This window comes from Solanum pennellii, chromosome 10 (assembly GCF_001406875.1).
Source record: "Solanum pennellii chromosome 10, SPENNV200".
Lineage (NCBI taxonomy): Eukaryota > Viridiplantae > Streptophyta > Magnoliopsida > Solanales > Solanaceae > Solanum > Solanum pennellii.
Window position 1 is genome coordinate 2786511 of NC_028646.1, and position 15036 is coordinate 2801546.

General features: G+C 28.5%; 2 protein-coding genes across 2 annotated transcripts; both read left to right on the top strand.

Moving 5' to 3' along the window:
- Positions 1-2404: 2404 nt before the first annotated feature.
- Positions 2405-4346, top strand: LOC107032626 (influenza virus NS1A-binding protein-like). The gene is made up of 2 exons (XM_015234220.1): positions 2405-2841; positions 3836-4346. The coding sequence occupies exons 1-2, from the start codon at positions 2405-2407 to the stop codon at positions 4344-4346; spliced, it is 948 nt and encodes a 315-aa protein (XP_015089706.1).
- A 5406-nt stretch (positions 4347-9752) lies between these two features.
- On the top strand, positions 9753-14920 carry LOC107032543. Its single transcript, XM_015234151.2, has 2 exons — positions 9753-10284; positions 14533-14920. Exons 1-2 carry the CDS (start codon positions 9982-9984, stop codon positions 14710-14712), a joined length of 483 nt encoding a protein of 160 aa, XP_015089637.1. The 5' UTR covers positions 9753-9981; the 3' UTR covers positions 14713-14920.
- Positions 14921-15036: the final 116 nt, after the last annotated feature.

The following is a 15036-nucleotide window of genomic DNA, read 5'->3' on the forward strand; positions in this document are numbered from 1 at the left end:
TTACGTGTATTTTGCCATGTAGGATTCATGTGTTTATTTATTTAAAAGTTGGATAGTTAAAGTGCATGTTTGTGCATTATGAAAGTTGGAGGTCAAAGTTAAAATTTGAAGTCAAATTTAAGATCCAATATATATATTATGCCTATTGAAAACATAGCATTTTCTATTCAAATTAATTAGACTTCGATTAAACGTCAATAATTTAAAAAATAATACATTTTATGAAATTTCATATTCAGAACTTGAAATTGAAACATTAATACGCGACAAAATATTCATAGCCATGCAAAACGAAAAATTTAAAAAAACGAAAACGTGGACAATTTGGTAGCACATATTCTATCATTTTTTTTTCTTAATAAAACAAAAACAATAAATAGTTATTCTTGCACTGTGAAACTTGTTTTTATTTACACAAAAAATTTAATCATTGATGCTTGAAAACTAAAATTATCACCAACAAACAACTTTTATTGATTTTGTATGATTTTAAATCGTACATTTTTGTCATATTATTTGATAAGATTTCATAATAATAATGCACGTTATCTGATTATACAACTAGAATTTTTTTTTTATCTTGGACGACAACTTAAAAAAAAAAATTAGATCATAATCATATATATTTTTAATAATTATTAAGGTATTATATATAGGTGAACAATTTATATGAAAATGACATTTAATTTTACCATTACCTCATTGCTAGTTATTTTCGTTGCGTTGAAAAGAGAAAAAAAATCATAGCATTTAAAAATTTATTTGATGAGTTTAATAAATAAAATAGTTTTTCACTAGCATAAAGAAAATAAAATTCTTTGGAGGCTAAAGAAAATGAGTAATAATAATAATTAAACATTACTATTTGTCGTGTTTCATGACCAAATAAATCATTTTCATTTTTCTAAATTTTAATTAATACAACTTACTAAGATAATTAAAAACATCTAAACTACTACAAGTAACCATAAAATTATTTTCATGCACTAACGTAAAAGTTATTTACACAATTAGATCACTACAAAAGTATTAAAGTCATGTATATGTTTGTGTATATCAATTGAAAATATATATACAAATATACATGATATGTACATGTAATATACATTCTCGAGGTAATATTTTCCACATCGATTTAGGTCGAAATTTTGATTCCATACTAATCGAAATCTCCGGCAATGATCCTTAACGTTTGTGCATATCAATTGAAAATCTATATGTGATCTACAAATATACATGATATGTACATGTAATATACATTCTCGAGGTAATATTTTCCACATCGATTTAGGTCTAAATTTTGATTCCATACTAATCGAAATTCCGGCAATGCTCCTTAACGTTTGTATATAGCTTCGCGCTCCCGGTGATTCCCAACCACACCCACTTAAATTACTACTCAAAATATTAAATTTCGAGTTTAATTGTGATTTCAAAATCGAAAATCGAGTTTAATTTTACATTTGGGCTTTTCACATTGACTTTTTTTTCTAGAAGCCCAACTATTATAAATGGGTTAGGCCCAATTCATATGTAAAATCTAGTTCTGTTATATCCAATCATAAGTTTTCATGAAGTATTAGTATAAAAGTTGTTTACATAGTTAAGTAATTAGTATGTAATTAAAAGTAATTATATCTATTAGAATTGAAAGGTTAAAAAATATAGAAAGTAATTTGGTGTAACATGTTAAATTATATTGATGGATTTAAATAATATGTGATGCTTTCGGTATGGAGAAAAATATTTTTCGATTTTCTCAAAGTTTGATTGGTCAAGATTTTCAGAAAATATTTTATTTAGAAAATTAAGTTTCTCTAGTAAAAGTACAAAAAACAAATTTACAAATGACATTCATACTGATTGTGTCCGCCACACCCTCCAACATACCTCACTACAATGATGCGATTATTGACCATTTTCAAAATCTCAAAAATGCATTTAGATAATATACTTATTACCACATTAAAATGAATTTTAAAAATACCAAAGTTTGTACTTTGCTATCATTTATGGAATATTAAACTTACCTCGTGATTCACCAAATCCTTGTTGAACAATAAAAAAATAATGAAATAAACAAACCAAAAACTGAATATTCCAAACATTGGAGATTCAAAATATAATTAACAAGAAAAAATCCATAGAAATAATCCCCATTATAAAATCTTAGTACTTTCCGTTTAATTAATTAATTAATTTTCTTACCTATATATTCCACTTCATTACACAATACACAATTCCTCCACTTCCTATAAGTCCAATATTGTCTTATATATTTTACAAACCAAAAAAATAATCAAGAACAAACACTATGAGTTCCATTTCTTCTCATGATTCACAAAATGACATAAATTGTTATCGTGTTTATGTCTCGTTTTGTGGCAAAAATTCTAACGATAACATGTCGAATTGGATATCATGTTACCACCCTTCAACGAATTCGTGGAATACTCATGTCACATCTATTCCAGGTCTTCTGGAGAATCATGTCCTCAAGGATTTCGCGATTACTTTTATTGGTGAGGAGATTTTTGTAATTGGAGGACGACAATGTCACAAGGACGTAAATGGTATTATGGAAAATAATAACGTTCACGAAATCGATATACAAATTCTTCCGTTGGTACTAAAGTACAATGTTGGTAAAAATTGTTGGACTAAATGTGCACCTTTAAAAACTCCAAGGTTTAATTTTGCATGTATGACATCAAAAGAGGGTAAAATTTATGTAGCTGGTGGACAAACAACATTTGATGGTGCTAAGGGTACCTCTTTGGCTGAGGTTTATGATCCTATCTTAGATGAATGGAAACAACTACCTAACATGAGCACCACGAGGTACGGACTGAAGTGTGTGACTATCTCGTCAAATTATAATAAGTTATTACGATCAGAGTATATTTTTAGTTACTTATGTTATATTTTGCCTCAAAACACTCCTTCTATAGACCTAATTATTTTAATACATCAAATAGAATACTTTTTGGAGTTTCACTACACAACATATGTAAGTTCTAACAAAAACCATAACAAAAAGCAATATAATCTTCATTTTTTTAGAAATTACGCGGTTAAGCAAACTTATATTATTTAATTACTCATCATAGCTATAGTTTGCTGTAATTACCACTCGCGACTAACATTATACATTAATTTCGTGGAATGACTTCGAATTTGTATAATTAGTCACGTTTGTATATGTATAATTCATTAGAATATACAAATACATATGTATGATATACAATTATCTAACCGATATACATATACAATTCACCTCTCTCCCAATTTTTTCCCTCTCTCGCTCGTCTCTCTCTCTCCTCCCTTTCCTAATCTCGCTTGCCATATATACAAATGCATATGTATAATATACAATTATCTAAACGATATACATATATAATTCACCTCTCTCCCACTCTTTGCCCTCTCTCGCTCCGCCTCTTTCCTCTATCTTCCAGTCTCGCTCTCTCTCCTGCCTATAACATGTAGCTACGAATTGTATTATCAAACTATAGCTATGTAGAGTAATTAGGTTATTTTTTTAGTGACTCTATGTGAAAGTTCCTCTTCTTTTTTTCTTTTTTTTTTTTTTAACAAATTTTAGCCAATATAATCATTCCATAATATGTGTATATATATTATCAATAATGTATATATAGTATATACAATCATCATTACTTGTTATACAATAAGTATACATGGACCACGATAGTTACAAATGGTACTTATCGCTAGGTGAGTAAAAATCTTGATATCATGCATGTTGAGTTGCGTAACCATCTTATCAAAAAAATCATTATTTAAAAAACTACTCGATTATATTATGTCTTAACAGGTACAAGTGTATTGGTGTGTTATGGCAAGAGAAATTTTATGTAGTGGGGGGATTTGCCAGAAGAGAAAACACTCATGATACTCATCAAGGACCCTACATTATGGAAAGAAGTTCTGCTGAAGTGTACGATCCAGATCGCGACACGTGGGATTACATGGCTAGGATGTGGGACCTAGATGTGCCACCTAATCAAATAGTGAATATTGATGGGAAGCTTTATAGCTCAGGTGATTGTTTAAACACATGGAAGGGACATATTGAGTCCTATGATGGGAAACACAATTTATGGTACATAGTGGATGGTTCAAGTTCACCAATTTCTATATTAGATGACACACAAAATAATTGGCCAAATTTGGAAAGAATGTTTTGCACTATGGCTCCTATAGGGACAAAGTTGTACTTTTTGGCTGGTTATAGAAATATGTTGGGTGATAATTATATAACAAGAACAAGAGTGAAGTACATGTTTTTGAAACAACAACAAATGGAAATGGATGGAGAAGTTTAATTGAACCATTAGAGGAACAAGGGGAAAAAGAGCTTTGTAGCCATGCTTGTGTTATGAAATTGGATACTTGACCATATTATATCTTGGCTTGTTTACACTATTATCAAATAATAGTCAAAATTATCTATTGTATATCCTTATCGAAAATAGAATTGACAATCGATATACACATTGAAGGCAAATGTTACATTGACTTTTCTTTCAAAGCTCCGTATAACTAATTAAAATTATTTTGATTATATCAGGTCCTTCATTTACTATAGATATCACTACAACAAAAATAACTTTTAGCGACATTAAATATTGATACTAATAAAGAGTGCTAACTTCTTTACCGACATTAGTTAAGTGTCATTACAACCTATGTCGCTAAAGGCTTTAGGGACATATAAAAAGAGCGACAATTACCGCTAAAAATACATATTTAAATGAACACTCTTCTAATTTGACTTCATTTCTAAATTGTCCATATGGTTATATACCTATATTGAAATTGTTTTTAATTCCTTATTTATCGCATAATATTTATATTAAAATTTCAATTAATTCTTATTCAATTACACAAAATTTATTACTCATTGAAAAATAAAAAAATTGTATAAAAAAAAATCATATTTATTTAACAAATCTTATTCATTTTACCATATTCTTCGATGATTATTCGGAATCAAAGTGTTTAGGGTTTTGGCTTGTTGTAAATTATCAAAGCATGAAAAGAAGAGAAATAAAAGTTGGACCCGATCACGTGACCCGACTTGCACGGGTCTCTCGTCTTTTTCTTGGTGGTCCAAATCCTCCCACTTCACTTTTTTTTTTATCGAATATTTATATTGGAGATTGATTAAGTTAAATTTATATGTAATATGATTTGATTTTAGAAATAATGTTTTTAATAATAAATATATACATATATATAGGACTTAGAACTAAAAGTTACTAGTTAGAGGCGGAGGAATCTTAATTATTCATCATGATCTATGTTGGTCGCTCCCTTCATCTAATATGTCATCGAATTTTGACAAAAGGTTAAGTTGTCATGTTGCATTTTTTGAAAGTCAATTTGATTAATTTTCAGAGTTAAATTAAATTATATTAATTTGTATTTTAAATAAAAGATTTAAATATTCAAAAACTATATGAAAAGTACTATAAATTGCAATTTTTTGCATATCAATATGATGAATAAATTCATCTTAAAATTTTAATCAAAATTTATAAAGTTTGACTCTAAATATAGAAACCATAACAAAAAATAGAGGACTGAGGGAGTATATTTCTGTTTGAGAAAAAAAAAATCATTCATGTCATTATTTGTTAACTGAATGATATAAATGAGTCACACTTTTAACTAATGTACATAAATAAGTTTTTTTCTCAAAGTTGACATATTTAAACACTTTTTTCCATTTTTAAAAAAATTATTCAATTAATGATGTGGCTGAATCATAATTGACCACGTGCCAAAAAAAAAAGAATTTGCGAAAATGAAAATTATTTTTTTTAGTTAACAAATAATGACATGAATGAGTCTTTCACAAAAGAAAATGACATAAATGAGAAGTTTTTTTTTAAACTTTCGATATATCACATCTAAATAACAGAGTTAAAAAGATATATCAAATCATTTACCCTTATAAACGGAAAAGATTATTTACAGTCTTGGAGTATGAAATTATGATATAATTATAATTTCAGCTTCTTTGAAAGTAATTAGTATTTATATATAAATTGAAATTCAATTCAAGCTAAGAATAACTTGAACGAGACACAACAGTCTGCTTAGTTTGTTCTTAAAAAAGATTAGCAAATACTTTTTAATTTAGAAATAATTAAATTAAATTTCTTATTTCTTTTTAATAAATAATTTTTTAATACAAAAACAGTAGAGATGAGCCAATTATAATATGCCACGTGTCCACTAAATTAGCGTAACTTTAGCAGTTGTTTCAGTTATAGTTTCTTTGTCTGAGGGAACCAACGAAATATATAAATTTTATCGATGAGTTTTATTAAATAATTCCCTTCTTGGATAGAGTTAATTAGTTCTCTTTACGAGTTTGATAAAATTAATCAATTTAAATTTAAATTTTGTATTTTTATTTGACTCACGAGTAACCTATCTTTTATAACGAGAAGTTTTTTTAATATATCATCAAACTAAAAAAAAGAAACGTTCATATTAAAAGTTTAACTCATTATTATGTCATTGTGTTGGAGAAAATGTTCATACATATCACTTGTTTTTTAACTTTAGTTGTGCAATTGTCTCTGCACCTTCCGTTTATATTTTATTTTGTCATAATTTAATTGAATACCGAGTTTATAAAAAATATAATCTGTCTTTTATATTTTGTGATCATATATAAAAAATATATGTAGTGTATTAAAATATTTTTCAATCTTATGACCTTAACATATACCATGCAAAATATTGAAATTAAAAAAAATACTATTGAATATATTAAAAAATGAATTGAGAAAAAAAAACAAAATTTGTTTATAAAAAGAACACTAAAAAAACATCATCTTCTTCCCCTCTTATGTTCATCATTTTAAAAGCAAAAGTAAATGTCAATGTGATTTGCTATCGTCGATTGAAGTTCAACAATTTATCGGCCAGATATAATTGTGGTTGGTGTTACATAATGTTAAATATGATGAATAGAACCAGAAAAAGAGAGCCAATTGTCAAATTTCTGATTTTTGCAGTATGTGCCATAAAAAGACAATTTTAGAAACGACAAAGAAATATGAGAGTGATCACTCTTATAATAATAATAATAATAATAATAATAATGCTCATTTGTTATTTAATTAATACATGGTTTTGTATTTGTCTCTTATTATTTGTCACATTCTAAGGGTTTATATATAGGCCTAGGCATCTAGTAGATCGAGCAAAAATGGTACTATATTTAATGTACTTTTGAAAAGATTTGATGTGTAAAATGGTTTACGTGATAGAGGGGATGTGTAGTGGAGATTTGGGTACAATATTATGGGGTAAATTATATTTAGAATTTTAAGAATCAAAGTTGATGGATTTAATGTATTAAAATATTATTATATAAGAATTTGAATGTTAAATAATTGAGATTAATTTTTTCAATATTTGAATTTGCATAATATTTATTTTCATTGTAATTAATAACTACAAAATTAATTAACAAATCAATCTATTTTTATAGCAATAAATTATTATAAAAGATTTTTTTATATAATGACCGATGGTGATGATGTCTTATATTAACGATGGTTATGAAAGCAGACTGTAAATGGTAGCTTGTGATTGACAGTAGTGATTGGAATTGTGGTAATTTGTGGTAAATGATGGTGATTGATAATGTTTGTGATGATTAATAGTGATGACTGGTGATGGTGATTGTTGATAGTTGTGATAGTGATGGTGATTGTAATTATAAACGATGAATAGTTAATGATGTGGCGACTAGCTGTAATAAACGAGTATAATAATGATTGTGGTTAAAAATAGTATGGTGATCAATAATGTTTTGTGATGACGGTGATGGTTGGTAGCTGTGATACCGATGGTTGGTGATTGTAATTGTAAATAATAGTTACTAATGGTGATAAGTTATTATGTTGAATGCCGATAATAATAATTGTGATAAAAAATAGCATTGTGATCGATAAAAAATGGTAGTTGATAATGATTATAAAGTGGTGATAACAACTAGCAACAAAAATGAATGGAGTAGTTGAAAAATGTCTTCTCCATGAAAAATCTTAATAAAGAACTTTATAAACTATGTATGTTCAACGGTCTAAAGTTTGTTCTAAAGAATAGTAAAAATTATTAGAATTCATAGGCATAATACATATATTGGACTTTGAACTTGGCTTCAAATTTTAATTTTGACCTCCAACTTTCATAATACACAAACAGACACTTAACTATCCAACTTTTAAATAACTAAACACATGAATCCTACATGGAACAATACACGTAGGACACCATGTAGGACAATAAATGACATGTAGGATAATATGTGGGACATGTGTGTCGATTTGTTCAACTTTATACAAGTTTAAGTGTCTATTTGTGTATATCCAAAGTTAAAGGCATATATGTAATTTGAAGCTAAATTAAAGGACACATTTATATATTATGCCGAATTCATAATATGTCTACTCATAAAGTTCATAGTTTGTGACTTGTATTGTATTAATTAGATTATATATTCCCCCTTATCAATATCTCCTTATTCATCATATATATTAATAGAGTCACACCATCAATTTGTTTGGCCTTATAACACTTCTTTATAGATGGTATCATAGACAAAGTATCAAGTAGTGTTATAGATCATGAGTCTTAGTATTACACAAACAAGATCTCCTTGAGAAGGCATATATTAGACAAGAAGATCTCCTTGAGCAACTTTATCACAAATGTAATTTATAGTATTTAGAATGATAAACAAAATACTAGATCAACCAAACAAGTTGAACTTTGCGAATATATATCTAGACACATCAACTAGTTACATTGTATCAGTTAAACACTTCAACTTATAAAATAATTATTTAAACACATTCAAAATTTATGTATCATGTTAATATCAAATATCCACGAAACACAACAATAAAAGTTGAAGTGCCTAAATCTACATTCTCATCAAAAGATATCTATCTGTATATGTAGTTAAAGAAGACAAATATATCCACTATTTTAAATGGTATATGCAGATATCCTCCGTTATACTTTTGAAATATTGGTGCCCATGCCGTCCAAACACTAGAATATACATACCGTTTATACTAACGGACATACACGTGTCATAATCTTATCCACTGATAACAACATTTATTGAATATCATATCAACGGATAAAATAGCGCCACATGTCCCTATTTAATCTTCCGTTAGAGTGAAAAACGTATGTGTTCTAGCTTTTTGACGGCAGGGGCAACAATATCTCAAAAGTATGATGAGGATATCTACATGCCATTTACGATAATCCAAGCGTATATTTGTCCTTTTTCCGATCTATGTATAATGCCTTTTTTTTCTTTCCAACCAACCATAGTTACATTCTAATTAAACAACATTATTCCTAAACAAACTAGTCATTATACCTTGATTATCTACTATAGTCTTCCTTTTTATCCTCCTCCATTTGCCCATCCCAAAGCTAAAAGCTTTTTCTTCTCCCTCACTCTATTGTCCACTTCTACAAGAACCCAAGAAAAGCTTTAGCTTTTCCAAGCTAATACTTAATTAAACTAACCAACTTTTCTCATTGAAAGTTACCCACCTCAAATCCATCATCACTACACACTACACCCCCACATCTCAATTTTCATCAACCAAGTAAAGGGTATTTCTCTGTTTCTTGAACTATAGCTTCAGACCCTTTGTTCAGTTCTTTCAGACAAAATATCAAACAGATAGAGTGCAACAACAAAACCCACCTCAAATTCATCACCACTACCTTCTACAGACTTGTTGGAGGAAAGAAAAACTGGGTCTTTACCTGTTTCTGGAACTGTAGCTTCAATCGCTTTTTTGAGTTCTTTCAGGCAAAATGTCAAACACGTAGAGTGCAACAATGAGCTGACATTTTTGTGTCCATTGGTGATGTTACAGAAAGAGATTACCTTGTTTTCACTCAATGGGAAGACGACAAATTAATGGTGGTATTGATTTTTGGGGAATCGTGCCACCGCCGAGTATGGCTCCGGCAGAAACAAATGGTGGTGGTGAACTAGAAGGAGGAGATCATTGGAGAAACTTTGACAACTCTGTAAATGCTGTATCATTTGGTTTCGTTGCGACTGCTATTCTTATTTCTATGTTTTTAGTAATGGCGATTTTCGAGAGATTTCTCCGGCGAAGACCATCGTCTTCCGGTGGTGATCGGAATAGTTCCGATCAAATGAGAGTTCAGAGGAAACTTGATTATCCTTCTCCTGAGGTATGCTTTTATTTTCACACTTTTTTATTTAGACGCAATGCGTGTTATTCGTTTCGTTTTATATGATATTATTTAAATAAATAAAATTTTTTATGAAATAACGAAATGTTTTATGCTCACGTATCAAAATAATATTAATCCACGAAAAAAATTTTAGTAGCTAAGTTAGTTCATTAGCGAGACTTGAATTAGGACTCGTAATTTTAAACTTAACATATTAGTTACTCCTTTCTATATGCATTCTCATTAAAATGGTTTGGTTATGTAAAATCTACTAGCTAGAGGTACGATTTAGATGTGTTTTGTCTTTTTAGATTTTATTTATGAGATTACATTAAATTTGTTGTTATTATTATTGTTGATTATGTAAAAATTACTCAACTAAATAAGTGTGAAATCCTTTTAAAAATAATCAATATCTTTTTTATTATGTTGCAAATTATTGTTTTGAACTAAATTTAAAAGCTAAAAACACAATAAAAGAGAATCTATTGCATTATCATTATAAAATGAAAAGTTTAAAGTTGGAATTTTGAACATGAAAAATTAGAGCAAGTATTAATGAATTGAAATGTTTATTATATCCTTGGTCCATTTTTTACTTCTTGTTCCTATATTAAACATTAAATATCTATTTTTATTTGTTCAATTAAAAAATTAGAACTTAATTATCGTTATGTTGAGATAAAATGAGAAGTCCAAAGTTAGAGTTACTAATTATGGAAAATTAGACCAAGTATTATTTCCTAAATGAATTGAAATATTTATTACACACTCTTTGTCTATTTTTATTTGGCTATTTATTAGTACATATTTTTTCTGTGCTTTTTGACAGTCAGTTTGATTAATTTTCAAAATTAACTTAGATTATATTAATATTATACATTTCTTTTTGAAAAATTAGATATTAATTTTTTTTATGAAAAGTACTATAAATTACTTTTTTTTTACATATTAATATGATGAAAAAATAATCTTAAAATATTAGTTAAAATTGGTATCATTTGAATCTAAAAAAGAAAATTATGAAAACTAAAAAGGAACATAAAAGTATTAAAAGAGTTTGATACTTTTACTTGTTCATATAGAAAATTAAAAAATTATTTATTGTTTGGTTTTTAATTTATTTCAAATATATTTATTATATTCAAACAGTGATATAATAAATTTATCATTTTATTAATTATTTTTTTAAAAAATGTATCAAGTTAAATATGTACAAGTAAAAATGAACAAAGAAAATATAAGTCAATATTTTAGCCTTTTTAATATTAAATTACGTTACTTATCGATCATACTAAGACGCGTAAATTAAAATAGGAATACTTTATTTTCAAGGACCGCAATGATTAGGCTAACTAACTTTTTTGTGACAGTTAATTGTTTTTTTCTTACTGTCATTATTGCGTCTCACATAATTATGACTATTACAATAATAACTTATAGCTGTATTATTTGAATGTGATTCTGTTCATAATTATCATTTTGTAGACCTTAGTAAAAAATGAATCATTCTTGATCATCATATCCTTGGAAAATTTTGTTTGAATTTTTGATCCAATTTATTTTACTTTAACCTAAGACAAAAAAAGAAAAAGTTATTAACATTATATTAGTTAAACATAAGAGTTTTTCATAATTTATTTGACGGAACTCTGAATTAGTGAGACTCACAAGCTTCGAATAACAAATGCTTAAATCGGAAAAGAAAATGTGTCAATTATCACAAAATATAGGGTGATGAGATTAGGGGCGGATTTAAGAGGGGGGTGAGGATGTTCACTTTATCTCTTCGATAAAAAAATACACGATTTATATAAGATATTTTTAAATTTTAAAAGTTGGCTCAGTGATTTAGGAAATTCAAAATTCATCTTGAAGTTCTATGTTCAAGTTTCTTAGTTCTAATTTATTTTTAATTTTAATAGCTTTATCCCTAGTATTGTTTTAGTTATAGTCCTTTTTCACCAACTTTTTTGTAAATAGTTTTTAAGAATATTGCACACATTTTAGCAGAAAAAATGCTGATCAACATTCTTTTATCATATTGACATTAATGATCTATGTTATTTGGACTCTTTAAAAATATCAACAGGTACATTTTAAATTCTCTAAAGGTAATGCATTTGTTGAGGATTATATTAGAAATATAATTAAATAAGTGTGTTGACTCTAATAGCTTAAGCTTTTAGATGACATAGTCACATGCTTCAACATGATATTAGAGCAGGCAATGATTCCGAGAGTGAATTTCACGGCCACTCATCTCAAAAATAATTTTCACATGCTTGACTTATGAAAAAACAATCAGGCCCACACGTGGGGGAGGGTATTGAGGATATAATAAAATAATAAAAATATGTTATCTCTAATATCTTAAATTTTTAGACGAAATAGTCACACGCTTCAACATAATATCATAGCACACAAAGAGACTCATAATTCAACTTCAATACCTTAATACTTATAGACTATTTTTAATCAGCTAACTCAAACAGACTCATAATTTTTATCAATAAACTTAAATTTATTGGAAACATCTCATTCCTATGATTCTTTTGTCTAAAACCAAATATTTATTAGACAAGAGGTTGCCATGATGGCCCCCATTGTGTTTTCTGCATGGTACACTAGCAAGTATAAAAGACTTTTTAGAAAAAAGACTTTTCTAGTTGAAGCCCATGTTGTGTGTGTCCCATTTTTTATGCATATTAGAAGACATTAAAGCCCCATGATATGCTATTTTATACAAAGAGTTATTCAGAACAATAGTTTTTTAATTGTCATTCTTGTCCCAGCATCTTGTTGAAAGAGAAACTATAGCTTCCAATGACATCCCACCATATTTTGACTTTGGAGGCCATGATGACATATGAGCTTATGTTGGGATTCAATATTTTTTTTTTTATAATCGTGGTGTTCGATTTAACTTGTGTGTATTTTTACTAACTCTACAAGGTACCTGCTATTTTCCCTTAGCAACTAGCAGATATCGAATAGTTGTCATTTTTGCCTTCGCTGAAATTTGAATTTGAGATATCATGATTATTAGTCCACTTCATTGACCATCAGGGCATGTATGTGAGATTTTTTAGAAGGACAAGTGGTGTTATTTTTTATATTCGTACACAATATTTTTCATTTTACTTATTATTTATATATCCATTTTAACGTACGGTGTCAAGTAGCAGTCCTCATATATAATCTAATTTTTCGTAAAGAGGATTCAGATTGACCCCCTCGACCCTACCTGGCTCTGCCCCTGTCCTCGGGGCTAGATGTATCCACACTTTGGACCACACCCTTGGGTGTCAATGCTGGGATTCAACATTGTCTTGACATGTTACCTTTTTTGGGAGAAGATCAATGAATTAGGATTTAAAAATTTAGAATTTTGAAAGATTTATGAGTGGAAGTATTTGAAGTTTCTATAGTGGGTTGCATTATGACATATTTATTAATTGTTCCTTTTCAGTTAAGTACACTTGTCTAGTATTCTTCCCAATATTATTGCTAAAAGCTAAGATTCTTTTGCTTTAAATATTTTGATTAATGGCTATAATCATAATTAATTTATATATACCAAAATGCTTAATGGTGTGGAGAGAATTGTTTTTTAAAAAACAAAACTAATATGTTTCACTTGAGTCAAAGGCCTGTCAAAAATAACCTCTCTATCTTCACAAGATAGGAGTACAACTGCATACATCCAATCCGACTCCACTTGTGAGATTATACTGGATATGTTATTGTTATTGTTGTTCCCTGTTTTATTGTTACGATTTCTACCATGAGAAATCTAAAATGTACTTATTGCCTTTGACTCTAGGCCTCAGTGGCGTAGCCACATAGAGGACACCCTTTGTCGAAAAAAATAGCATATATAATAAAATGATATAGGAAATGATTATATAACATATTTTGGACACTCTTAACCTAACATGCTGCTATTTCTGAACGCCCTTTAACAAATTTCCGGCTTCACTACTGTCTAGCCTCTCATTTAATTGGCCACTTCGTCAACTTCTCGATCCCTTATGAGTGTAGCACACACTTCTATATCTTTTCCTATCTATAGTCAGAGGACTCTGAGCTACTATAAGTCTACAAAAGGTTAAATCGCATAGTTAATGTAGAAATTTTTAATACTGACAGTGTATATAACTTAAATTTCATTTTCTTTTGTTGATGATTCTAACCTATATATGTGGAGCTGCCTAGATAATGTTCTTCTGTTAATACTTACAGATGACTTTTTACGCGAATGGAGTATCAGTACTGATGCCTGGGGAAGAAGTTCCTACCTTCATCGCACATCCTGTACCCGCGCCTTCTACTATGGAATGTACATCTCAACCCCTTCATCACCAAAACGACGCGTCTCCTTCAAGTCCAGCCTCAACTTCTACTAGTCATATCTACAGTTGACAACAATACAGATAAGAAATTGAAATTTATGGTTGTCACAATCACAAAAACCTCTATGTGTAAGTAGATATTTGTTAGGAAAAAATGTCCACTCATACATTAAAACTTAAGGGCTTTTTAACCTTGAGGAACTTTTCATTGTTTTACGTTATAGTGTAATATGATTTGAACACTGGCTTTCTTATTCAAACCCCTTCTTTACATGGAACTAGGATTTTTGTAAGTTGTTCTAAACATAAAGAAGTAAAAATACGAAGAAATCAAAAGGATTAAGTAACTATTTTTTAATTATTATTATAAAGGTATTTTTCATCTTGTATATAC

Bases quoted from the DNA above. Each gene is read 5' to 3' on its own strand.
- LOC107032626 (XM_015234220.1), top strand. From the start codon at position 2,405: ATGTCGAATTGGATATCATGTTACCACCCTTCAACGAATTCGTGGAAT. The intron at 2,842-3,835 runs GTACGGACTGAA...ATGTCTTAACAG, and splicing joins CCTAACATGAGCACCACGAG to GTACAAGTGTATTGGTGTGT.
- LOC107032543 (XM_015234151.2), top strand. From the start codon at position 9,982: ATGGGAAGACGACAAATTAATGGTGGTATTGATTTTTGGGGAATCGTG. The intron at 10,285-14,532 runs GTATGCTTTTAT...TAATACTTACAG, and splicing joins TTGATTATCCTTCTCCTGAG to ATGACTTTTTACGCGAATGG.